We start from the raw sequence: 26800 nt of genomic DNA on the forward strand, positions 1-26800 counted from the left end.
ACAATAAGGTAGACCCGTGAGCTCACATCTGGAGGTTTACATTTTACTATGCATTGACGATACCCCAGGGGCAGGGCTCTATTGGACGACGTGATGAATAGCTCCAAGTTGGGAAGAGTGAATCCTCCAGAATGCTTACTCACATAGGATGAAATCAAAGATGGCAGCGTCCCAAACTGCAGTTTTAGGCGCCGGGCAGAATCAGTGCGTCGTCTATAATCATCTTCCCTCTCTCACCCATATTTCCATAGGCTCCTGGCGAGCGGCCGAGGAGAGAGCTCCCAGTCCGCTGGGCATATCCATGGCCTCCTCCGAAGCCGGACTCTTGATTGTCCGGACGGTCTGCTCCCCTGTTCAGTCCCTACCCTCTAGTTGGACATTAGAGCCTGGAATGCCCTCCCTCTGCCCATCCGCCAAGCTAGCTCTCTTCCTCCCTTCAAGGCCCTACTGAGAGCTCACCTCCTCCAGGAGGCCTTCCCAGACTGAGCCCCTTCCTTCCTCTCCCCCTCGTCCCCCTCTCCATCCCCCCCATCTTACCTCCTTCCCTTCCCCACAGCACCTGTATATATGCATATATGGTTGTACATATTTATTACTCTATTTTACTTGTACATATCTATCCTATTTATTTTATTTTGTTAGCATGTTTGGTTTTGTTCTCTGTCTCCCCCCTTTTAGACTGTGAGCCCACTGTTGGGTAGGGACTGTCTCTATATGTTGCCAATTTGTACTTCCCAAGCGCTTAGTACAGTGCTCTGCACATAGTAAGCGCTCAATAAATACGATTGATGATGATTGATGATTAGAGGTGAAAATATGGACAGGGATGACCTAGGTGACCAACTCCTGTCCACTCACTAGTTTATCTCTGGCTGTGAGTTCTAGTTCTTCCAACTTGCGAAACAGCAGGGGCTTTGTCTCTGGCTTCCTCCTTCCAACTCCATCAGGATGCGCTAATGGTGCCGTCTCCCCTTCTCATGTCCGCCCCCTTCAAAGATGACTAGTGGAGGTGTCAGGAATGAGTACTGATGAGCTGCATCGCATCTTACCTCCTACCTCATCCACCTTCTATCTCCAGCTCACTGCACTCTGCATTCCTACCCCCGTTCTACAGTCCCTATGGGCAATGGCAACTGAAGGTGGGATAATTACCCTCTCCCCCTTCAAAACCTTACTGAAGGCTCATCTCCTCCAAGAGGCCTTCCCTGACTAAGCCCTCCTTTCCTCTCCTCCCCATCCCTTCTCTCTTTATTCATCTTTTAGACCATAAGCTCGTCTCTAGACCGTAAGCTCGTTGTGAGCAGGGAATGTATCTATTTATTGTTATATTGTGCTCTCCCGAGCGCTCAGTCCAATGCTTTGCGCACAGTAAGCACAATGAATAAATGAATCCCCAACTCCACAGCACTTAAGTACATAGCTGTAGTTTGTATTATATATATAATATATAATACATATAATATATATATAATAGATAATATCATCATCAATCATATTTATTGAGCGCTTACTATGTGCAGAGCACTGTACTAAGCGCTTGGGAAGTACAAATTGGCAACATATAGAGACAGTCCCTACCCAACAGTGGGCTCACAGTCTAAAAGGGGGAGACAGAGAACAAAAACAAACATACTAACAAAATAAAATAATATATTTTAATAATAATAATATATACACATATATAATATAAATATAATTATATAGTTATATTAATGTGTGTCTCCCCCTTCCCCTTAGAGAAGCAGCGTGGCTCAGTGGAAAGAGCCCAGGCTTTGGAGTCAGAGGTCACGGGTTCACATCCCGGCTCCGCCAACTGTCAGCTGTGTGACTTCGGGCAAGTCACTTAACTTCTCTGAGCCTCAGTTCCCTCCTCTGTAAAATGGGGGATAAGACTGTGAGCGGCCCCGTGGGACAACCTGATCACCTTGTAACCCCCCCAGCGCTTAGAACAGTGCTTGGCACATAGTAAGTGCTTAATAAATGCCATCATCATTATTATTATTATCATCATCATCATCAATCATATTTATTGAGTGCTTACTATGTGCAGAGCACTGTACTAAGCGCTTGGGAAGTACAAATTGGCAACATATAGAGACAGTCCCTACCCAACAGTGGGCTCACAGTCTAAAAGGGGGAGACAGAGAACAGTCTATTAGTCTATTATTAGACTGTAAGCTTAATGGGGAGAGGGAATGTGTCTGCTTTTTGTTATACTGTACTCTCCCAAGGGCTGAGTAAAGTGCTCTACGTAAAGTAAGCGCTCAATAAATACAATTGTGTTGTATTGTACAATTGTATTACTGACTGAATGGGTAAGGGAAGGTAAGGCTGCAGAGCAATCAAAAACCAGGTTAGGGCACTATGAGCCTCAGTTGGTGCCTAGAGAACATGCCATCCCCAACACCAGCTAAGAATGAATGGCCCAGTGATAGCACTCATCTCTTTTGGGCTGCAACAAGAACTACTCTCATCCTTTTAGACTGTGAGCCCACTGTTGGGTAGGGACTGTCTCTATATGTTGCCAATTTGTACTTCCCAAGCGCTTAGTACAGTGCTCTGCACATAGTAAGCGCTCAATAAATACGATTGATGATGATGATCCTTCCAACTCACGCACGGAGCACGTCACCGCTGAGCTGATTGCGACTGCACTGTTGAAGCGGGGAGATTCTCCTCCGTCCCACCTCTCGACGCCTCCAGAATGTCACTCAGTCAACTTCAGATCGTTCCGAGAACCTTTATTGAAAAATGTCCGAGGCGGAGAAACCCCTCCACCCTCGACGGGCCGCCTGGTGAGACGGTACAGATCCTCAGACGCCATGGAAGACTTTAGAATAGTGCAGTATGGTAACCTGAGCCCTGGGGATGGGTGAAGGGAAATGGGAGGAAGCATTGAAGGCCCTGTCATTGTGGGCTGCCGTGGTGGAGGGTTTGTCATCCACCCTTCCGTGGTCTTGGAGGCCAGGAGAGGGAGGGCCATCCGTCTACTCATCCGATTGATCCGGGGAAGCCGACCCCAACAAACGATTCTCCTGTCCCTGTTCACAGTGAAAAGAAGGGGTGAAAACCAGGCTGGAGTTCCTAGGAATGAGAGTTGTCCTTGGCCCCGCAACCCCCACTCCCCTGCCACCCCGACCCAAATCTGAGGATGGGGCTCTGATTTGAGGCAGGTGGTCAGACTAGTTTCTCCTTCACCCTCAAACCCAGGCTCCTTTTCTCCGTCTGATTTTTTCCCCCATCTCCATTTCTGTCTCTTCATCAGACCTCAATGGTGTTGATGGACGGTGACTTTTTCTGCAAGAGAAAACTTTGCTTGAGACCGCCATCGGGAATTTCGGAGAGCAAAATCCTTTCATCTCCTCGACAGCCCGTGGAACCACCCACCCCCTCCCACCCAAGTACGTTCTCCCTCCCTTACCTCTTTCAACTCCCTACCCTCTCTTCCCCCCAAGTGTCTGAATCTCCTCATAGATGCTCCAAGAGAGGTCCCCCCACCCCCACCCGGCCTTCCCCAAGTCCCGGCCCCACCCCCTCAATCACCTGTCTTGTCCCTGATGGCCGCCCCCGGGAGCTTTGCTCTGGCCCCTTCCCCTTCTCTTTGGGGTTGTTGTTGGAATCGTTGTCCTTGATGATGTCGTACTGCCGGCAGAACAGCCCGATCACGGCTGCAACGAAACCAAGATCCCTCACAGCCTGAGCCCCGACGGAAACCTCTGACCCCGCCTCTCCCCATCCAATCCCAGCCTGACCTCCGACCCCATCTTAGCCTCAGCGGTCCTCACGCTCTTCGACTTCTTCGTGCCCCCGTCTCATCAGCTGTCTTATTCCCTCAGTGACTCCTCTCGGTTCCTTCTGTCACCGCCCCCCTCGGGCTCTGTGTTCCCAACTCCGGCCTCATCCCTTTGGCTCCTCTCCACCGTGTCCCAACCTCCCTCCCCACAGCTTCCCACCCTCGCCACCCAGTCCGTCCCTATGGTCTTCCTCCTAAATCCCGCACTTACCAGCCCACATGATCAAAACCACCACAATGATGACCACTTCTCCCGTCTGGAGAGGCCGCTCTCCATCCAGGCCTTCTACTGTGATGTCCCCTGGGGATGCAGACAGGAAGGCGGGATCACCTGATGGGAAACAACTAGGGACTTGTTGGGGATTGGTTTAATGGATGACACCTTGGAGACTGAGGCAGGTCAGCGCTGGAGACGTTGGTAGGTAGAGGACCGTGAGCCCGCTGTTGGGTAGGGATCGTCTCTATATGTTGCCAACCTGAACCTCCCAAGCGCTTAGTCCAGTGCTCTGCACACAGTAAGCGCTCAATAAATACGAGTGAATGAATGAATGACTGAGAAGCAGCGTGGCTCAGTGGGAAGAGCCCGGGCATTGGAGTCAGAGGTCATGGGTTCAAATCCCCACTCTGCCAATTGTCACTTTGGGCAACTCACTTCACTTCTCTGGGCCTCAGTTACCTCATCTGGAAAATGGGGATTAAGACTGTGAGCCCCCCGTGGGGCAACCTGATCACCTTGTAACCTCCCCAGCGCTTAGAACAGTGCTTTGCACACAGTAAGCGCTTAATAAATGCCATCGTCATTATTATTATTATTAAAGGTGGGAGAAACGGGCAGTCGGGAGTTTGTGGGGTGGAAGTTCACATTTTCCTACAGGGTTAGGGGGCTGGGGAGTTGCAGGTACATCCACTCTTTTATTAAACCAGCCCATAAATACCACTATTATTATTAGTAGTGATCGTAATAGCGAGAAGCAGTGTGGTCCAGTGGAAAGAATACAGGCCCGGGTTCTAATCCTTGCTCTGTCACTTGCCTGCTTTGCGAGCTTTTCCAAGTCACTTAACTTCTCTGTACCTCGGTTTTCTTATCTATAAAAGGGGGATTAAATACTAGTTCTCCCTCCTACTTAGGAGGGGTGGAGACTGTGTCCGACCTGATCATCTTTCCTAGCTAGCTCTCTTCCTCCCTTCAAATCCCTACTGAGAGCTCACCTCCTCCAGGAGGCCTTCCCAGACTGAGCCCCCTTTTTCCTCTCCTCCTCCCCATCATCCCCCCCGCCCTACCTCCTTCCCCTCCCCACAGCACCTGTATATATGTTTGGACAGATTTATTACTCTATTTTTCTTGTACATATTTACTATTCAAGTTATTTTGATGATGTGCATCTAGCTTTATTTCTATTTATTCTGATGACTTGACACCTGTCCACATGTTTTGTTTTGTTGTCTGTCTCCCCCTTCTCGACTGTGAGCCCATTGTCGCCTAGGGACCGTCTCTATATGTTGCTGACTTGCACTCTGCACACAGTAAGCGCTCAATAAATACGATTGAATGAATGAATCTTTCATGAGAAGCAGCGTGGCTTAGTGGAAAGAGCCCGGGCTTGGGAGTCAGAGGTCGTGGGTTCTACTCCCGGCTCCGCCACTTGTCTGCTGCGTGACCTTGGGTAAGTCCCTTAACTTCTCTGTGCCTCATTTACCCCATCTGTAAAACGGGGATTAAGACTGTGAGCCCCACGTGGCACAACCTAGGAGAACCTTAGGAGAAGCAGCGTGGCTCAATGGAAAGAGTGCGGGCTTTGGAGTCAGAGGTCATGGGTTCAAATCCCGGCTCCAATTGTCAGCTGTGTGACTTTGGGCAAGTCACTTCACTTCTCTGGGCCTCAGTTACCTCATCTGTAAAATGGGGATTAAGACTGTGAGCCCCCCCATGGGACCACCTGATCACTCTGTAACCTCCCCAGCGCTTAGAACAGTGCTTTGCACATAGTAAGCACTTAATAAATGCCATCATTATTATTATTACAACCCGATTACCTTGTATCTACCCCAGCGCTTAGAACAGTGCTTGGCACATAGTAAGCACTTAACAAATACCAACAAATACCTTTTAGACTGTGAGCCCACTGTTGGGTAGGGACTGTCTCTATATGTTGCCAATTTGTACTTCCCAAGCGCTTAGTACAGTGCTCTGCACATAGGAAGCGCTCAATAAATACGATTGGTGATGATGATGATCATGATTATTATCATCAACCCCAGCACTCAGTGAGTTGCCTGGCACAGAGTACGTGCTTAACAAATACCACTTCTATGATTTATCATCAATAGTAGTAGTAAACTCTAGGCAATGTTTCTCTTCATCTGCCCAGCAACAACTGTTACTTGCTTGGGTAGAGAAGAGTAGTAAGCAAGACCACCCGAGTCTGCGTTAAAAGGCGTTAGGGGAGAGGAGGGTTGGAAGGAAAGGCCCTCACCTGGGCTTGAACTGTTCGAAGGCAGGCGGTCGGAGCCCTTGAGAGTGCGGAAATGGACCCGGGGCCCAGGGGGGCTCTCTCCCCGCAGCCCGATGCTCCGGACCTGCACGGTATAGTCGCTGTCTTCGGCGAGGCCCCAGAGTGCGCAGGCTCTCGTCGTGGTGTTCACCTCACGGATCACCCTCTGCCCAGGCCCGTCCTGTCGCTGAGGGGAGGAAAGGGAGGGTGGCGAAGGCCAGTCGCCATCCCGGATCGCCCCCACCACCACCCTGCTCCTGGAGAATGCGGGGGAAGCGATAAAGCAGGCTAATGAGACAGGGGCCCGAGAGAGGGAATTTATCATCCTAGTGCTCCCGTCCCCCGCCGAGAAGGATCCCAGCTCCCGGGGCTTCGGAGGAGCTGGAAGGCTTAGGGAGAAGCAGGAGGGGGGCCGATTCCTACTTGCTGGGAGATGGCGTAGCCAATGACGATGTTGCCCTCTGGGACATCCCAGGACACGGTGGCTGAGTTGGCTCTGAGGTGAGTGACCGTCACGTTCACTGGGGACGGAGGCCGGTCTGCGGGGAGGGAAGCGGGTGGGGGGTGAGAAGTTAGTCCCATCAGGTCCATGATGCCAGGGCCTGGGTGACCTCCGCCCTCCCCCTCCACCCCGGGGGCCGGCCCACGCTCTCCCCACTCACCTGCTTGCACGAGGCCCAGGTCACAACTGACCAGCAGCAGGACAGTGGGACTCAGGTATGGGGTCGGCGGAGTCTGGAAGCCCATGGTGCCCACGGCGTCCATTCTGGGGTGCCGGGTCGCCCGCACGGTCAGCGCAGCCACTCTGGCTGCTCCTGAAGGGCGCGGCGAGCTTGGTGTCAGGGGCAGCCTCAGACCCGAACCCCGAACCCAACCTGAGCTGCCGGCTTCAGGGCCCATCCCGCCAGACACAGTCCCACAATTTCCAACTCCCTACCCTAGGGCTTCCCTCCTCGGGGGCCCAGATGCCCCCCACTCCACCACAGGACCATCTCTCTCTCTGTCTGACTTTCACTCTGTGTGTCTGTCTCTCTCTGCCCGTTTCTCTGTGTCTTTTTGTCTGTTTCTGTGGGTCTGTTTCTCTGTGTCTCTGTCTTTCTGTGTCTCTGTTTTTTTGCGTCTCTCTCTGTTTCTCTATGTCTTTCTGTCTGTTTCTGTGGGTCTGTTTCTCATTTCTCTGCGTCTTTTTGTTTCTCTGTGTCTTTCTGTCTGTTTCTGTGGGTCTGTTTCTCTGTGTCTGTCTTTCTGTCTCTGTTTCTCTGCGTCTCTCTGTTTCTCTGTGTCTTTCTGTCTGTTTCTGTGGGTCTGTTTCTCATTCTGTTTCTGTGTCTCTGTCTTCCTGTGTCTGTTTCAATGCATCTCTCTTTCTGTTTCTCTGTGTCTTTCTGTCTGTTTCTGTGGGTCTGTTTCTCATTCTGTTTCTGTGTCTCTGTCTTTCTGTGTCTGTTTCAATGCATCTCTCTTTCTGTTTCTCTGTGTCTTTCTGTGGGTCTGTTTCTCTGTGTCTGTCTCTCTGTTTCTCTGCACCTCTCTGTTTCTTTGTCTTTCTGTCTGTTTCTGTGGGTCTGTTTCTCATTCTGTTCCTGTGTCCCTGTCTTTCTGTGTCTGTCCCTGTTTCTCTGCGTCTCCCTGTTTCTCCATGTCTTTCTGTCTGTTTCTCATTCTGTTTCTGTGTCTCTGTCTTTCTGTGTCTGTCTCTGTTTCGCTGTGTCTTTCTGTCTGTTTCTGTGGCTCTGTCTCTCTGTGTCCGTCCGTCTGTGTCTTTGTTTCTCTGAATCTGTTTCTCTTTCTGTGTGTTCTCTGTCGCCCAATACCTCTGTCTCTCTCTGTCCCTCTGTCTCTCTCTGTCTCTCCGGCTCCCTGCCTCTGACACCTGCCCACCCAGACACACACACACACACACACACACACACACACACACGGATACAAGACACAGACAGACAGACAGACACAGACAGCCCCCGGTTCCCACCTCCGGGTCCGGTCGGATGGGTCCGGGCGGCGGGTGGCGTTGGGGCAGGAGGCCCATGGTCTCCCCGGCCCGCGGCCCCTCCCCCTGACCCCTGACCCCCGACCCCCGACCCCAGGCCTCCCCCTCCCCTATGCTGTGCAGGTGGTGATGCGGGGGGGCTCCGGGGTCGGCCCTTCGCGGCTTGCCTGACCTCGGTCTGACCCCGGCCTGACCCCGGCCTGCGGAGCGGCTGCGGGACTGATGCTGAGGCCGAGGACCGAGGATAGAGGACCCGGACAAGGCTCCGCCCCGGGACCGCCCCTTCTCCTCCTCCTCCATCCCCTCCTCCTCCTCCTCCATCCCCTCCTCCTCCTCCTCCATCCCCTCCTCCTCCATCTCCCCCTCCTTCTCCTCCATCCCCTCCTCCTCCTCCTCCATCCCCTCCTCCTCCATCTCCCCCTCCTTCTCCTCCATCCCCTCCTCCTCTTCCTCCTCCTTCTCCTCCATCCCCTCCTCCTCTTCCTCCTCCATCTCCTCCTCCATCTCCTCCTCCTTCTCCTCCATCCACTCCTCCTCCCTCCCCTCCTCCTCCTCCATCCCCTCCTCCTCCTCCATCCCCTCCTCCTCCATCTCCTCCTCCTCCATCTCCTCCTCCTTCTCCTCCATCCCCTCCTCCTCCTCCTCCATCCCCTCCTCCCCCTCCTCCATCTCCTCCTCCTTCTCCTCCATCCACTCCTCCTCCATCCCCTCCTCCTCCTCCTCCTCCATCTCCTCCTCCTCCATCCCCTCCTCCTCCATCCCCTCCTCCTCCTGCTCCATCCCCACCTCCTCCTCCTCCATCCCCATCCAAGCCCTGGGACCAGAGCTGGCATTTTTCCCCAGCGTTTCGTTGGCCGGTTGCCATCATGCATTCATTCAATGGTATTTATTGAGCACTCACTTTGTGCAGAGCACTGAACTAAGCGCTTGGGAAGAACAAGTCAGCAACATACAGAGATGGTCCCTACCCAGCAACGGGCTCCCAGTCTAGAAGGGGGAGGCGGACAACAAAACAAAACATGTAGACGGGTGTCAAAATCGTCGGGATAAATGTTACTTCCAACCAGCAGCCATCAATGTTAGGCAGCCCCTCCTGGCAACCCTAGGTTTTCCAAAGCAGCTGAACATCTTGGGAGAGTTTTCCTGTCTTGTTCAAGGATCTCTACCCATCCCGGGGCTCAGTGGAGAAAAACAACCTCACATCAGACCTTCTAGACTGTGAGCCCACTGTTGGGTAGGGACCGTCTCTATATGTTGCCAACTTGGACTTCCCAAGCGCTTAGTACAGTGCTCTGCTTAGTAAGCGCTCAATAAATACGATTGAATGAATGAATGAATCAGGCATCACCCTGATCTGATCTGTTGCCTGATTGTACTTCCCAAGCGCTTAGTCCAGTGCTCTGCTCACAGTAAGCGCTCAATAAAGATGAATTATTGACCCGTGGGTGGTACTTACTGAGCACCCAGCGAGGGCCAGGCTCTGTTCTGAGCCTCTGGGAGAGGACCACCAAGCCAGGCCCACGTTTCCTGTGCCCTCGGGCTGCTGAGGTTTGCCCCAGCCTCCTTTTCTTTAATGAATTTCTAACCCGGTCCCTCCCTGTTCCGTTTTCTGACCCAATTTGTGCCCTTAACCCTCATCCTTCTAGACAGTGAGCCCGCTGTTGGGTTGGGACCGTCTCTATATATTGCCAACTTGTACTTCCCAGGCGCTTAGTACAGTGCTCTGCACACAGTAAGCGTTCAATAAATACGATTGAATGAATGAATCCTCCTCCCCTTCTTTCACCTAGATCCCCAACCCTCATTTTCACTACAGTCCCAAGTCATTTCATCATTATTATTATTCTCTGTGCCTAAGTTCCCTCATCTGTCAAATGGGGATTAAAACCTGATCACCTTGTAACCTCCCCAGCGCTTAGAACAGTGCTTTATGACAAATGCCATCATTATTACTCTCTATATGTTTTCAACTTGTACTTCCCAAGTGCTTAGTACAGTGCTCTGCACACAGTAAGCACTCAATAAATGTGATTGAATGAATGAATGAATTTATTTATTTATTATTACTCTATTTACTATTACTCTATTATTACTCTATTTATTTACTATTACTCTATGTTATTTGTATGTATTTATTCTGTTTATTTTATTCTGTTAATATGTCTTGTTTTGTTTTCTGTCTCCCCCTTCTAGACTGTGAGCCCGCTGTTGGGTAGGGACCGTCCCTAGATGTTGCCAACTTGGACTTCCCAAGCGCTTAGTCCAGTGCTCTGCACAGTTAGCGCTTAATAAATACGATTGATTGATTGATTGATTGATTGATTGCAGAGCACCGAACTAAGCACTCCAGAAAGCACAATATAATAGAGTCGGTAGCTGGGATCCCTGCCCACAAGAAATAGCCTGGCCTAGTGGAAAGAGCAGAGGCCGGGGAATCAGAGGACCTGGGTGCTGATCCCAGCTCTGCCGCTTATCTGCTAAGTGGCCTTGGGCAAGTCACTTCATTTCTCTGCGCCTCAGTTCCCTCATCTGCAAAATGGGGTGGACACCCCTCGGGTTGGGCACAGTCCATGTCCCACACGGGGCTCTCAGTCTCAGCCGGGGGACAATGGATTTAACTGGTCCTTCAGCTGCAGCAGTGAGAGAGCATATAATAATAATAAAAATTATGGTATTTATTAAGCGCTCACTCTGTGCCACAGGGGTGTCTCTATATGTTGCCAGCTTGTACTTCCCAAGCGCTTAGTACAGTGCTCTGCACACAGTAAGCGCTCAATAAATACAATTGATTGATTGATTGATTGGATAGAAGCAAATCGGGTTGGACACAATCCCTCTCCCACATGGGGCTCACAGTCTCAGTCCGCACTTTACAGATGAGGTAACTGAGGCACAGAGAAGTGAAGTGACTTGCCTCAGGTCACACAGCAGACAAGTGGTGGAGCCGGGATTAGAACCCATGAATGGATGAGAGCCACGCAGGGTCTGTTTATTTATTTATTTATTTATCTATTTATTTATTATTACTCTATTTTCCTTGTACATATCTATTCTATTTATTTTATTTTGTGAATATATTTTGTTTTGTTCTCTGTCTCCCCCGTCTAGACTGTGAGCCCACTGTTGGGTAGGGACCGTCTCTAGATGTTGCCAACTTGGACTTCCCAAGCGCTTAGTACAGTGTTCTGCACACAGTAAGCGCTCAATAAATACGATTGATTGATTGCTTGTTGCTGAGAGGACTCATTGCTGAGAGGGCTCACTGATGTATTTTGTTCCAAGGTCACAGTTCTTTCTAAATGACAGACTCTAGGGACTGTCTCTATATGTTGTCGGCTTGTACTTCCCAAGCGCTTAGTACAGTGCTCTGCACACAGTAAGCGCTCAATCAATACGATTGATTGATTGATTGATTGACTCTCCTTCAGGAATGATGGAAAAGCCACGGTCCTGAGATCTGATGTGAATTTTTACCTACATGGGTGACTGGAGCCCGGTTTCCTCGGAATGATTCTAGGATTCACAGGAGACCCTGAAGAGAAATTTCAGAGAAGGCGGTAGTGGCAGGGATTAGTTCTCCGATTAGATGAACAGAAAGCTTCCTGACAGCAGGGATCGAAGCAGTGTGGCCTAGTGGAAAGAGCGTGGGCCTGGGTTCGAATCCTAGTTTTGCAGCTTGTTTGCTTGGCATTCATTCAGTCATATTTATTGAGCACTTACTGTGTGCAGAGCACTGTACTAAGCGCTTGGGAAGTACAAGTTGGCAACATCTAGAGACGGTCACTACCCAACAGTGGGCTCACAGTCAGTTTCCTCATCTGTAAAAGGGGAATTAAATCTTACCCCCTCGTGTGAAGCCCCATGTAGGGTAGGGACTATGTCCAACCTGATTACCTTGTATCTACTGCAGCGCATAGTATAGTGCTTGGCTCATAATAAACACTTAACAAGTACCAATATGATTATATATTTTTTTATTGTGCTCTCCCAGGGGTTTAGTACAACATTTAATAGGCGCTCAATAATTCCTACTGGTTGATAGAAAGAGAGGGCCCAAGTTCATATCACTCTCCAGTAGAGTAGTTTGGAATCCTTACTGTGATGTCATGGAATAAGTCTTCTTAGCCATGGTTCTTTGGTGGTAGAGGATCATGGAACCAGGCAATGGAGCAACTCCTGAGCTTTCCCTATTTTTCCCTCTCAGTCTTTTTCTAATTCTAGGGCTCTGTGGCCTCTTGGTCTGGACGCTGATTTCTGGGAACAACATATGGGAGCAGGTGGAAACCAGCACCAACTGTAAGGTACATGACACACACATCCATAAACCTCGTTTCCCATCCCAGGATTCATGAAGTATTCCTACTTCCCAGGACAGAGATCCTGAGAGAGTGGGGAAAAGAGAGAGAGAGAGAGATCTCTGCCTTTTTGTTTCTCTTTGTCTCTTTCTCGATGAATCTCTGGGACTTTGAGGTACAACGTCAAGGCCTAAAGTCTCTCCCACTTTCTCTGGTGCTGCCCTGATGTTATTTTTATCCTTTAGCTCTGCTGTTGAGCACTGCTCTGGGACTCAGGAGATTTAGGGTACGGTCCTGATTCTGCCAGTTGGGGTTTTGCTATTAGTTTCTGACTGAAGATCAGTGTAAAGGGTTCTACAGGTAGACGGTAATCCTGAAAAATTGTTGGCTTACGTGAACAGAAAAGACCACAGTGATTACCAAGACAACTTGCCTTCCAAGCGTCGGCATTGTGCTGTGGTCACTTTGGCCATTAATAGGTCCCACGTGTAAAAACAGTAAACTAAAAAACCCTCGTGTGCATTTCCCGTTATGCTGCGCCCCGGCCTATTTCTTGTTGCACTCTGTGTCCCAGGGGGAACTAGCAGGGAAGAAATTGCATCCGTGGCCCTGTCCAAATTATTATCACTATAATCCATTCCTTTGCACAGGGGACTTGGTCCATGAAATTTCAGGACGGAGGCTCATCCGTCGTTCTCAATGGGAGAACGTCATCATCATTTTCGTCTCTGATGTATCTCCAGGCTCAGCGGAAGCATAAATCAAGAAGTGCTGAGAAAATGCCAGAAGGTAAAGCAGTTTGGGACCCAGCTCCCCCGAGGACTACTGTCATCGACTGATGACTGTTGCGGTCCTAAAGGGATGGGGGGGCTGGTGGGGAGGGAAGAGGAGGCCGTCGTTTCGAGCGTAGCATTGTCGTAAAGAGGAGCAGCAGACTGTGGGGCTCTTTTGTTTGCCCCTTTCTCGTGCCTTTCCATCCCTTTGACCGGTAAAAGAGTCCTCATTTTACTAACTTTACCCTCGCTCTCGTCTTTAGTTCCTCTTCCTTTCTGGGAGGACGATCCCCAGTTAGAGTTTGCATGGGATGACCTGTCCTGGTGAGCAAAAGCCACTTGGCTCCCTCCCCACTACTTTATCCATCCCCTCCTCACCCAGGGGCTGGGGCGATACTTTGGTGAGCCCTCTTTTTGGGAGGGGGCTTCACTTACACCCAAGGGAACCCTCCCCTGCAACCAATGCCCAACGCCTGCTTTCCCTTTCCTAGACTGAGTCTTTGTACTGCCCTTCTCCCACAACTGAATGTCATTTCTTCCTCCCACTCCATCTTTGTCCCTTCCTTCCCTCTCCCCATACCACAGTCCTTATGAACCAACATGTCATGGTCCAGCTTCTCAGGGTCCCCCGAGATCTGGACACAGGATTACTCACTGTGGTCAAGTGACAGAAGTTCCCGGAAAATCTTCAAAAACCTGGAATTCATGAGGTCAGTTTTGAAGACAGAGCGGCCAAATGGCAGGGCAGGGGGTGGTGGGAGGGCAGCAGTGTGGCTGAGGGGAGACTTGGAGGGGAGGACTGAGAGCCCTAACAGGGCTTCCTAACTTCACAGTCCCCAGAAGGGAGGGGCTATCCTAAAAGTACGGGCAGGAAAACTGAGGTAAAAGAAAGAGCAGCCTTCTCCTCCTGCTACACCCCATGACGGGGTAAATCCTTCGATTGACCCTAACCTATTCATTCAGTCGTATTTACTGAGCGCAGAACACTGTACTAACCTTTTTCCCTTATGCCTTCGGCTGACCAATTCCAATCTCTCTCTCCCCCCACCCCCTCAGGTCCGGCCTAAACGACCTTCCCTCAGTTCATGAGGGGGACTCGATGGCCTTGACGCATTCCAGCTTCTCTAACGCTGTGTCTCAGGCTCCGTCTGCCCTGATCCACTGGGAGAGGCAAAGACTCAGTCTCTGTGGGACCCACAGCAGCTTTAGATCACCCTCCGCTTCCTCCAGCTGGACCCAGCTCCCTACGCCAAACTGGTTCAACGGGGAACCAGCTCAGGTCACCGAACCACGGGCCTGGGGGGCCTCTCTTCTGCCCCAACGGGCTTCCACGCTAAGGCCGGAGCCCCCCCTCCCTATGCCGCCCCAGAAGAAATGGAAGTTTGGAAAAAGAGTGGCAGAAAGGGGCGACCGGATCCTCGTGGAATCCGGGAGCCACCTGGAGTCTCACCTGAAGGCTCCGCGGTCCCTTGGGGTCTCAAGCCACCCTACCGGCCCTGGCCCTATGTCTCAGAGTCCCCTGGGAAAGTATAGAGTAGCCAGCAGGACGAGAGGGAGTCGACTGGACCAGAGGGTCCAGCAGCAGAGACCTCGACTCCCAGGCTGGGCTCCGGTCCGGCTCTCGGCAAGGTCCCGGTGGTTGCTGGAGGACCACCTGGGCTGGAAGGTTGGTTCAGTGAAGGCCCAGAACTTGCCCTCGGTGGTGAGGGAGTCATGGGTAAAGTGGAACCGGGGCACCGTAGTCCAAGGACGGGCTCCTGAGCCGGCTGACGGTCGGGTCCAGGGACCTGGGCCCAACCCGTGGAACATGGCACCGGACACTGGCACACAGTCCTCAGGACCTCCAGAATCTCCTCTGCTCCTGAACTGGAGAATGAAGATGAGCAGGCTCCATCAGGCAGGAACTGTGGGGCCAGACAGGTCCGTCCCAGAAAAGCGGCTGCACCTCCAGGGTCCCCACCCGCCACAATCTCCGAGCCCGAGGGGGGTCGTCCTGCCCAGGGACGTGAAGGGGCAGCCTGCGGAACGCCCTGCTGGGGAGAGAGTCACTACGTTTCCCCCCGAGGAGGTACCCGGAGGGCAAGAGGGGAAGGAGGCCGAGGGGGTCAGTGTGACACTGATGTCAGGGCTGGAGATCCGCCTTCAAACCCTGGACCCCCTCCATCAGCCCCACCTGAGTCCCCCGTCCTCGCCCACCCCGGGGACCAGCAGGATTGCAGCTGGTGTGGAAGACAAAGACGACGGTGATCTCCTGGGCTCTGGGAGCAAAGCAGATTCACCTCCAGGGCCCCGGGTCGTGTTGGACCCAGTAACAACAGCCTCGAAAAAGATCATACGAGTGACTGAAGCCTTTCTGCCCAGGGGGCCCAGGGCAGACTCCACCATAGCAGAGCCTCGAACCCTCCCCTTGACCAGAAATTTGCCATCCCCAGGTCCTTCGCTCCTGTGTGATCTGAACCCTCTAGCCTCCCCGCGCCCTTCGCTGTTCCAATTTTCGGGCTTGGCGGGGAGGACTAGCCAGGAGGGGCCTGGTGCTCAGAGCGGCCCAAATTGGCCCTTTCTGAGGAGAGAGCTGAAGCTCTGGGAGAGGGAGGACTGGAAGGGCCGAAGAGGAAGGAGGCGGAAGGTGCTGGCTTTGTCCAGCTCCTGCAAGCTGAGAAGGGACCCGGGAACCCCCACCCAGAGCCATCTCTGTTTCCAAAGAATTGGAACCAGGAGAGATGCCCCACCTACCCACCGGCAGACCCCAAATCTTTATTCTGCCCCCGCGGGACAAGCGAAGCTGTCCCAGGGCCGCCGGAAGTCGGTTAGGGCCGCCACTCCCGGGACTTCGCCAGCCATCGTGAAAACGTGGACACAGATCTCACTCCAAGTGCAGAGGCGGAGAACAGCTCGTGTCATGAGAGCCGTTCATGTTCACGTCGTGGGACCCTCCAGCCCAAGGGGAGCCCAGGAATGCCCCTCTGGCACCATGCCGGGTGCCTGGAGTGGCGGAGAGGTGGACGAGGAGATCTTGAAGAGCGGGGACGAGGTCCCCTTGGAAGGAGATAGTAGGCCATCCCCATCACCTCTTCAGAGTACCAGGGACCAGGCTGTTACCTCACCAGGGCCCGCCCATGCCCAGGTCAACCCCAAGCCCCATGTCCTTAACGAGAAGGACCCCGTCCCAGAAGATATCAGTGAGGATCCTGCCCCAGGAAGGAACGGGGAGGACCCTGCCTCGGGAAGGGAGAGTAAGAACTGTGAATCAGGAGGGGCCGGTGAAGACGGAGCCTCGGATGGGGCCAATGAGGATCGAGCCTCGGGAGGGGACAGTCAGGGCTCGCAGGTGGCATTCTCCAAATCCGAGGTCCCTCCGAAGCCAGAACCCTGGTCCCCCGCAGAGCAGAGCCAGCTGCTGAATGAGTTACAGCTGAGGATAGCCCAACGGCTGACGCAGAGCCAAGTGCCTCCCAATCTTTGTCCAGCCCTGGCCGCGGGCCTGGTCTGGGAATACCCGATCTGCCTGCAGTGTGGCCGATGCCAAGGCCCTCCCTGCCCCCACAAGCTCCACTGGGACGCCTTCGGCCCTTGGCTTCTCATCTATCCGCAGCTTCACCTCGTGCGCACCTCCGAGGGCCACAGGAAAATTCGACTCCGCCTCGGCTTCAAGTTGCGGACTCGTAGAAGACCCCCGGCCTCAAGACGGCGGGGGGAGCGGGGAGCAGTGCGACAGAAAGGCCTTAGGCCTCAACCTCCACCGCTACTCAGGCCGCCCGGAGCCTGTGCCCACCCTACCCCTAAGGATCGCCCAACTGAGAGACCCTCCCCGACTCCCCTCGCCCCTCCGGGGCCCAGGCCCTCTGAGGCCCATTCCCCCATTGGAGTTCATATCAGGCGCAGTGAGCCCGGTGCCTGGGTCCTGGCGAAAAAGCCACGAAAGAGCGGGTTTGGATGGCCTGGCTTCCCTAAGGACTCTCCTCCACCTAAGAACTACCCTGAGAAGAGCCAGAGGGTAGAATTGGCCAAAGACGAGCCTGAACGGACCCCTGACTCACGTCATCCACCGGAGAAGGGCCTTTCCCCGGAGAGCAGAACTTGGACCCGGGGGCACCTCAAAAGAGTTAGTTTGAGGCTCCCCAAGAGAGTCCGTGCTCCAACTCAGAGAGTACCTACTTGGAGCAAACCCTCAGAGCAGCCAACCCAAACCCCTCTCCTGCGCCGTCTCCTCCAGGCTTTGAAGAAGGCACTGGCTAGAGTTTTTAAGGCTGGGCCGAAGAAACCCCAGGCTGACGGGCAACCGGGAATGGTTTCCCCAAAGCACGATAAGGGCGGGGAATCCCTCAAACTAAGCACAGCCAAGATGGAGGTGAGATGGTTCAATGCCCAGGGCTCATCCCGAAGGCAGGTGAAACCCGAGAGCAAGGAGCTGGGGAGGGACACTGGGGAAATGGGCCACGTGGGTCCCGCCCCAAAGCCCAGGGATGGGAAGATGGGCAGTGACAGCAGCAGCAGCAGCAATCTGAACATCCCCGGAGCAATGGGCTCGTCCGGGGAGCGGGGCGAGTTGAAGAAGGGGCTGGGGAAACTGGAACCATCCCCAGATCTCCCAAAGCCCGGGCCTGGGCTCATGGTTGAAGACAGCGGCGGTAGCAAGAGCAGTTTGAACGTCTCCAGAGCAGTGGGCTTGGCCACGGAGCAAGAGGGGCTGAAGGGCGAGGGGCGGGAGAGAGGCCGTGGGGAAACGGGCTGTTTGGAACCGGCCCCAGAGCCCAAGCCCGTGGCAGAAGAGATGAGCAGCAAGGAGACAGCGGTCTGCAGGGGAAAGGGAAAAACTCAGCGCAAGCACATCTCCTTCCTGGAATCAGGTCCAAGTCCCAAGACGGAGGAGCGGGAGAGGGCTCCTAGCCCCAGCCGGCCTCCACGGGGAGCGTCTCGTCAGAATCCTGCCAAGGAAGCCACCAACACCGTCTCCGGAGAACAGTCGGGTAGGAGCCGCAGCCAGTTGAGTTCCCCGGTGATGCAATAAGATTCGGCGATGGCATGCCTGGATCCATTCCCAGACTCTGGCACTCGGTGTCCTGTCCTTCCCTAGCCTGGTCCAGCTGGCTTCTGGCACGCTTAAATTCTGGACACCGACTTCTCCCCTGCATTTCTTGGCAGGGTGCAGTCTCTCTGCTGCATCCACCCTGTACCAGAAATGCTCTCTTTCCCCCAGAAGAACTATTTTTCCAGAACTTTTCTATGAAAATAAAGCTAGAAACATCTGATGCCACGTGCAACTGGGCTTCATTGCATTGCAGTTAACCTGAAGCCGCATGGGAAGCGGTGTTGCCTCGTGGAAAGAGCCTGGACTTGGGGGTTCTTTCTGATCGCAGCTCTTCCATTTCACTGCTGTGTGACCTTGGGCAGGCCACTTAACTTCTCTATGCCTCAGTTTCCTCAACTGAAAATGGGGATTCGATCCCCGTCCTCCCTCCTCTTTAGACTGAGCCCCCTGTGGGACCTGATTAACCCATAGTAAGTACGTAACAAATACCGTAATTATTATTAATTATTAAGGAGTGAGACCTGAGGAGAAACTGAGAGGTGGGGAGGAGGCCAGAAGGAGGAAGGAAAAGGGGAAGAGGAGAGAGGGAAAGGGGGAGAAAGGAGAGGGATCCGCCAAACTAGCTCTCTTCCTCCCTTCAAGGCCCTACTGAGAGCTCACCTCCTCCAGGAGGCCTTCCCAGACTGAGCCCCTTCCTTCCTCTCCCCCTCGTCCCCCTCTCCATCCCCCCCATCTAACCTCCTTCCCTTCCCCACAGCACCTGTATATATGTATATATGTTTGTACATATTTATTACTCCATTTATTTTACTTGTACATATCTATTCTATTTATTTTATTTTGTTAGTATGTTTGGTTTTGTTCTCTGTCTCCCCCTTTTAGACTGTGAGCCCACTGTTGGGTAGGGACTGTCTCTATATGTTGCCAACTTGGACTTCCCAAGCACTTAGTACAGTGCTCTGCACACAGTAAGCGCTCAATAAAAACGATTGATTGATTGACTGAGACAGGGGAGAGGGTATCCATTCTGCTGATGTTGCTGGCTCCCGTCATTTTCTGCTGTTGCCACGACCACCCAGTGGCAGTGACTACAGTACTGAGAAGCAGCGTGGCTCAATGGAAAGAGCCCGGGCTTTGGAGTGAGAGGTCGTGGGTTTGAATCCCGCCTCCGCCACATGTCTGCTGTGTGACCTTGGGTAAGTCCCTTCACTTCTCGGAGCTTCAGTTCCCTCATCTGTAAAATGGGGATGATGACTGTGAGCCCCATGTGGGACAACCTGATCACCTTGTATCGCCCCAGCGCTTAGAACAGTGCTTTGCACATAGTAAGCACTTAACAAATGCCCTTATTATCATTATTATTATTATTACTGAGAAGCAGCGTGGCTCAGTGGAAAGAGCCCGGGCTTTGGAGTCAGCGGTCATGGGTTCAAATCCCGGCCCCTCCACTTGTCAGCTATGTGACTTTGGGCAAGTCACTTCACTTCTCTGAGCCTCAGTTCCCTCATCTGTAAAATGAGGATTAAGACTGTGAGCCCCCCCGTGGGACAAACCTGATCACCTTGGACCCCCAGCGCTTAGAACAGTGCTTTGCACATAGTAAGCGCTTAACAAGTACCATCATTATTATTATTATTACTTGGGCTAGTCGAACTGGGGCAACTGTCACTGCTGCTTGGGGAGCGGCAGGGAAGACGAGAGAGACCCTGTCACCTCTTCTTTATTTATTCATTTATTAATTTTACTTGTACATATCTATTCTATTTATTTTATTTTGTTAGTATGTTTGGTTTTATTCTCTGTCTCCCCCTTTTAGACTGTGGGCCCACTGTTGGGTAGGGACTGTCTCTATATGTTGCCAACTTGTATTTCCCAAGCGCTTAGTACAGTGCTCTGCACACAGTAAGCGCTCAATAAATACGATTGATTGATTGATTGATTGATTCCTCTGAGCTGCCGCAGGGGCTCCCAATTCCCAAATCCTGTCGAGGCCCAGGTGCTCTGTGCTTCCCCTGCTGTTTTCTCATTGCTCCTCTGGCCTGCCATTTCCCAGCAAACTTTAAGTTTTAGACACAACTGCGGGTGGAAGAGCATAAAGTAGAAGATTGGAGCAAAACCCTTAATTTTATGGCTATTTAAATGAAATGGGGACAGCTGGTCACCTTATTCGACTTCCCTGTCAGCGCTAGCTGCTCCTTCGGGAGCAGCCCGAGAACCGCCTGGGCCGGAGAGAGAGCGCCTTCCCAACTTCACAATCCGTCTGAAGATGCCGTTCAAGCCACCTCCAGGTGACCAGGTAATTCATTCATTCATTCAATCGTATTTATTGAGCGCTTACTGTGTGCAGAGAACTGTACTAAGCGCTTGGGAAGTACAAGTCGGCAACATATAGGTAATGAATTCACCAGGCTCTGTTTTCCTGATGAAAATGCTCAGAGAAGCAGTGTGGCCTAGTGGATAGAGCATATGGCTAGAGGATACATATTTATTCTATTTATTTTATTCTGTTAATATGCTTTGTTTTGTTGTCCGTCTCCCCCTTCTAGTCTGTGAGCCTGCTGTTGGGTAGGGACCGTCTCTATATGTTGCCAACTTGTACTTCCCAAGCGCTTAGTACAGTGCTCTGCACACAGTAAGCACTCAATAAATACGAATGAATGAATGAATGAATGAACAGAGCCCCAGCCTGGAAGTCAAAAGGACCCGGGTTCTAATTCTATGTTGCCAACTTGTCCTTCCCAAGCGCTTAGTACAGTGCTCTGCACACAGTAAGTGCTCAATAAATACGATTGAATGAATGAATGAATGAATTCATTCCATCTCTGCCACATTACTGTGTTACCTTGGGTTAGTCACTTCGCTTTTCTGGGCCTCACTTACCTCATCTGTAAATTGGGGATGAAGACTGTGAGCCCCTAGTAGGACAGGGACCATGTCCAATCTGATTTGCCTGCATCCCCTCAGTGCTTAGTACAGTGCCAGACACATAGTAATAATAATAATAATGGCATTTGTTAAGCACTTACTATGTGCAAAGCACTGTTCCAAGCGCCTGGGGGCGGGGATACAAGGTGATCAGTTTGTCCCACGTGGGGCTCACAGTCTTAATCCCCATTTTACAGATGAGGGAACTGAGGCCCAGAGAGGTTAAGTGACTTGTCCAAGGTCACACAGCAGACATGTGGCGGAGCAGGGATTCGAACCCATGACCTCTGGCTCCAAAGCCAGTGCTCTTTCCACCGAGCCAAGCTGCTTCTCAAGCGCTTCACAAGTACCACAACAATTATTATTAGGAACAGATGTGGAAAATTCTGAGAACCTGAGCAAGTTATTTGGGGGTTCTGTCTAGATGGACTCAGTTTCTACACCGGGAGGGTGTTTAGAATAATCACGCCCATTTTTCAGAAACAGTAAAAGGAAGATTCAGACAATGCACTCAATCCTCTAAATCCTTCATTTATTGATCAGCAGTATTTACTGAGCACGGAGTAAGATCTTGGGAGAGTACAACAGAGTAAGTAGACAAGACCTCGGCCCTCAAGGAGCCATGTGCAGAGCACTGTACTAAGCGCTTGGAAAGTACAATTCAGCAACAGAGACAATCCCTACACAACAATGGGCTCACGGTCTAGAAGAGTAGTACGGTGCTCTGCACTCAGTAAACGCTCAATAAATCCCGGCTCTGCCACTGGTCTGCTGTGTGACCTTAGGCAAGTCACTTCACTCCTCTGGGCCTCAGTTCCCTCATCTGTAAAATGGGGCTCAATAAATCCCGGCTCGGCCACTGGTCTGCTGTGTGACCTTAGGCAAGCACTTAACAAATACCATCATTATTATAATTATTATTATTATGTACCCCAGCGCTTAGAACGGTGCCTGGCACATAGTAAGCGCTTAACAAATACCATTATTATTATTATTATTATTATTATGTATGCCAGGGTTTAGAACAGTGCCTGGCACATAATAAACGCTTAACAAATACCATTATTATTATTATTATTATTATCATTATTATTATGTACGCCAGGGCTTAGAACAGTGCCAGGCACATAGTAAGCGCTTAACAAATACCATCATTATTATTATTATTATTATGTATGCCGGGGCTTAGAACAGTGCCAGGCACATAGTAAGCGCTTAACAAATACCATCATTATTATAATTATTATTATTATCTACCCCGGCGCTTAGAACAGTGCCAGGCACATAGTAAGCGCTTAACAAATACCATCATTATTATAATTATTATTATTATCTACCCCGGCGCTTAGAACAGTGCCTGGCACATAGTAAGCACTGAACAAATACCATCATTACTATAATTATTATTATTATTATGTACCCCAGGGCTTAGAGCAGTTCCTGGCACATGGTAAGCGCTTAACAAATGCCATCATTATTATAATTATTATTATTATGTACGCCAGGCCTTAGAACAGTGCCGGGCAAACGCTTTGGGCTGGTCACTTCACTTCTCTGGGCCTCAGTTCCCTCATCTGTAAAATGGGGCTCAATAAATCCCGGCTCGGCCACTGGTCTGCTGTGTGACCTTAGGCAAGTCACTGCACTTAGCACAGTGCTCTGTACACAGTAAGCGCTCAATAAATACGATTGATTGATTGATTCACTTCTCTGGGCCTCAGTTCCCTCATCTGTAAAATGGGGACTAAGACCGTGAGCCCTAAATGGGGACAGAGACTGTGACCAACCCGATTACCAGCGTGGTTTGGTAAGAAGAAGCGTGGCTTAGTGGAAAGAACGCGGACTTGGGAGTCAGAGGTCGTGGGTTCTAATCCCGGCTCCGCCACAGGTCTGCTGTGTGATCTTGGGCAAGTCACTTCACTTCTCTGTGCCCCAGTTCCCTCATCTGTAAAATGGGGATGAAGACTGTGAGCCCCATGTGGGGCAACCTGATGACCTTGTATCTCCCCCAGCGCTTAGAACAGTGCTTGGCATGTAGTAAGCGCTTAACAAATACCAACATTATTACTATTATTATTATCTGTGCCTCAGTTCCCTCATCTGTAAAATGGGGATGAAGACTGTGAGCCCCACGTGGGACAACCTGATCACTTTGTATCTCCCCCAGCACTTAGAACAGTGCTTGGCACATTCATTCATTCCCTTAACAAATACCAACATTATTACTATTATTATTATCTGTGCCTCAGTTCCCTCATCTGTAAAATGGGGATGAAGACTGTGAGCCCCACGTGGGACAACCTGATCACCTTGTATCTCCCCCAGCGCTTAGAACAGTGCTTCCCACATAGTAAGCGCTTAACAAATACCAACATTATTACTATTATTATTCTCTGTGCCTCAGTTTCCCCATCTGTAAAATGGGGATGAAGACTGTGAGCCCCACGTGGGACAACCTGATGAACTTGTATCTCCCCCAGTGCTTAGAACAGTGCTTGGCACATTCATTCATTCCCTTAAATACCAACATTATTACTATTATTATTCTCTGGGCCTCAGTTCCCTCATCAGTAAAATGGGGATTAAGACTGTGAGCGCTTAACAAATACCAACATTATTACTATTATTATTCTCTGGGCCTCAGTTCCCTCATCTGTAAAATGGGGATGAAGACTGTGAGCCCCACGTGGGACAACCTGGTGACCTTGTATCTCCCCCAGCGCTTAGAACAGTGCTTGGCACATAGTAAGCACTTGACAAATGCCATTATTATTATTATCTATGTCAGGGCTTAGAACAGCACATAGTAAGCACTTAAATACCATCAGTATTATAATAATTTTTATTATCTACCCCAGCGCTTAGAACAGTGCCTGGCACATAGTAAGCACTTAATACCATCATTATTATAATTATTATTATTATTATCTACGCTCCCAGCGCTTGGAACAGTGCTTTGCACATAGTAAGTGCTTAATAAATGCCATTATTATGCCCTGGATCTCCTCCCCATCCCTCCCGCCTTACCTCCTTCCCCTCCCCACAGCATCTGTAAATATGTATATATGTTTATACGTATTTATTACTCTATTTATTTGTTTTTACTTGTACATATTTATTCTATTTATTTTATTTTGTTAATATGTTTTGTCGTCTGTCTCCCCCTTCTAGTCCGTGAGCCTGCTGTTGGGTAGGGACCGTCTCTAGATGTTGCCAACTTGGACTTCCCAAGCGCTTAGTACAGTGCTCTGCACACAGTAAGCGCTCAATAAATACGATCGAATGAATGGTAAGCGCTTAGCAAATACCAGCATTATTGTTGTTATTATTGGAAGGGAAAAGGAGGTGGAGCCGGGAAAATGCCATTATTATGCCCCGGATCTCCTCCCCATCCTCCCGCCTTTCCTCCTTCCCCTCCCCACAGCACCTGTATATATGTATATATGTCTGTACGTATTTATTACTCTATTTATTGATTTTACTTGGACCTATTTATTCTATTTTATTTTATTAATATGTTTTGTCGCCCGTCTCCCCCTTCTAGACTGTGAGCCCGCTGTCGGGGAGGGCCCGTCTCTAGATGTTGCCAACTTGGACTTCCCAAGCGCCTAGTACAGTGCTCTGCACACAGCAAGCGCTCAGTAAATACGATTGAATACCCTAGCGCTTAGAACAGTGCCTGGCACATAGTAAGTGCTTAACAAATACCATTATTATTATTACTATTATTATGTACGCCAGGGCTTAGAACAGTGCCTGGCACATAGGAAGCACTTAACAAATACCGTCATAATTATAATTATTATTATTATCTACCCCAGTGCTTAGAACAGTGCCTGGCACGTAGTAAGCGCTTAACAAATACCATCATCATCATCATCATCATTATTATTATTATTATGTACGCCTGGGCTTAGAACAGTGCCTGGCACATAGTAAGTGCTTAACAAATACCATCATTATCATTATTATTATGTACGCCAGGGCTTAGAACAGTGCCTGGCACATAGTAAGCGCTTAACAAATACCATCATTATTATAACTATTATTATTATCTACCCCAGCGCTTAGAACAATGCCTGGCACATAGTAAGCACTTAACAAATACCATTATTATTATTATTATTATTATTATTATCATGTACGCCAGGGCTTAGAACAGTGCCTGGCACATAGTAAGCGCTTAACAAATACCATCACTATTATAATTATTATTATTATCTACCCCAGCGTTTAGAACAGTGCCTGGCACATAGTAAGTGCTTAACAAATACCATTATTATTATAATTATTATGTACACCAGGGCTTAGAACGGTGCCTGGCACATAGGAAGCGCTTAACAAATACCATTCTTCTTCTTCTTCTTCTTCTTCTTCTTCTTCTTCTTATTATTATGTACGCCAGGGCTTAGAACAGTGCATGGCACATAGTAAGCGCTTAACAAATACCATCATTATTATAATTATTATTATTATCTACCCCAGTGCTTAGAACAATGCCTGGCACATAGTAAGCACTTAACAAATACCATTATTATTATTATTGTTATTATTATTATCATTATGCACGCCATGGCTTAGAACAGTGCCTGGCACATAGTATGCACTTAACAAATACCATCGTTATTATAATTATTATTATTATCTACCACAGCGCTTAGAACAATGCCTGGCACATAGTAAGCGCTTAGCAAATACCATTATTATTATTATGTATGCCAGGGTTTAGAACAGTGCCTGGCACATAGTAAGTGCTTAACAAATACCATTATTATTATTATTGTTATTATGTATGCCAGGACTTAGAACAGTGCCTGGCACATAGTAAGCGCTTAACAAATACCATCATTATTATAATTATTATTATTATCTACCCCAGCACTTAGAACAATGCCTGGCACATAGTAAGCACTTAACAAATACCATTATTATTATTATTGTTGTTATTATCATTATTATTATGTACGCCAGGGCTTAGAACAGTGCCTGGCACATAGTAAGCACTTAACAAATACCATCATTATTATAATTATTATTATTATCTACCCCAGCGCTTAGAACAGTGCCTGGCACATAGTAAGTGCTTAAAAAATACCATTCTTCTTCTTCTTCTTATTATTATTATGTATGCCAGGGCCTAGAACAGTGCCTGGCACATAGTAAGCACTTAACAAATACCATTCTTCTTCTTCTTATTATTATTATTATGTACGCCAGGGCCTAGAACAGTGCCTGGCACATAGTAAGCGCTTAACAAATACCATCATTATTATTATTATTATTATTATCTACCCCAGCGCTTAGAACAGTTCCTGGCACATAGTAAGTGCTTAACAAATACCATCATCATCATTATTATTATTATTATCATTATTATTATGTACACCAGGGCCTAGAACAGCGCCTGGCACATAGTAAGGGCTTAACAAATACCACTATTATAATAATTATTATTATTACGTACGCCAGGGCTTAGAACAGTGCCTGGCACATAGTAAGCGCT

At 49.9% G+C, this 26800-nt stretch overlaps 1 protein-coding gene across 3 annotated transcripts; it reads right to left on the minus strand.

Moving 5' to 3' along the window:
• Positions 1-2726: 2726 nt before the first annotated feature.
• Positions 2727-14146, minus strand: FNDC4 (fibronectin type III domain containing 4). 3 transcript variants are annotated; one of them, XR_005452350.1, is made up of 8 exons: positions 8258-8315; positions 6948-7100; positions 6709-6824; positions 6268-6472; positions 4005-4094; positions 3544-3668; positions 3199-3297; positions 2727-3041 (listed from the first exon to the last, which is right to left on the minus strand). XR_005452350.1 is itself a non-coding variant. In XM_038751919.1 (7 exons), exons 1-7 carry the CDS (start codon positions 14048-14050, stop codon positions 3262-3264), a joined length of 777 nt encoding a protein of 258 aa, XP_038607847.1. In that variant the 5' UTR covers positions 14051-14146; the 3' UTR covers positions 2727-3261. The 3 variants fall into 3 exon arrangements, 2 of the variants coding, with proteins under 2 accessions (XP_038607847.1, XP_038607846.1); XM_038751919.1 differs by lacking the exon at positions 8258-8315 and adding an exon at positions 13999-14146 and having other exon boundaries at positions 2727-3297; XM_038751918.1 differs by having other exon boundaries at positions 2727-3297.
• Positions 14147-26800: the final 12654 nt, after the last annotated feature.

The sequence above is a fragment of the Tachyglossus aculeatus genome, chromosome 9 (genome assembly GCF_015852505.1).
Source record: "Tachyglossus aculeatus isolate mTacAcu1 chromosome 9, mTacAcu1.pri, whole genome shotgun sequence".
Classification (NCBI taxonomy): domain Eukaryota; kingdom Metazoa; phylum Chordata; class Mammalia; order Monotremata; family Tachyglossidae; genus Tachyglossus; species Tachyglossus aculeatus.

Bases quoted from the DNA above. Each gene is read 5' to 3' on its own strand.
- FNDC4 (XM_038751919.1), bottom strand. From the start codon at position 14,050: ATGAATTCCAGGTTTTTGAAGATTTTCCGGGAACTTCTGTCACTTGAC. The intron at 7,101-13,998 runs GTGAGTAATCCT...CGCGCCCTTCAG, and splicing joins ACTTCTGTCACTTGACCACA to GAGCAGCCAGAGTGGCTGCG. The intron at 6,473-6,708 runs GTAGGAATCGGC...TCCTCCCCTCAG, and splicing joins GCTACGCCATCTCCCAGCAA to CGACAGGACGGGCCTGGGCA.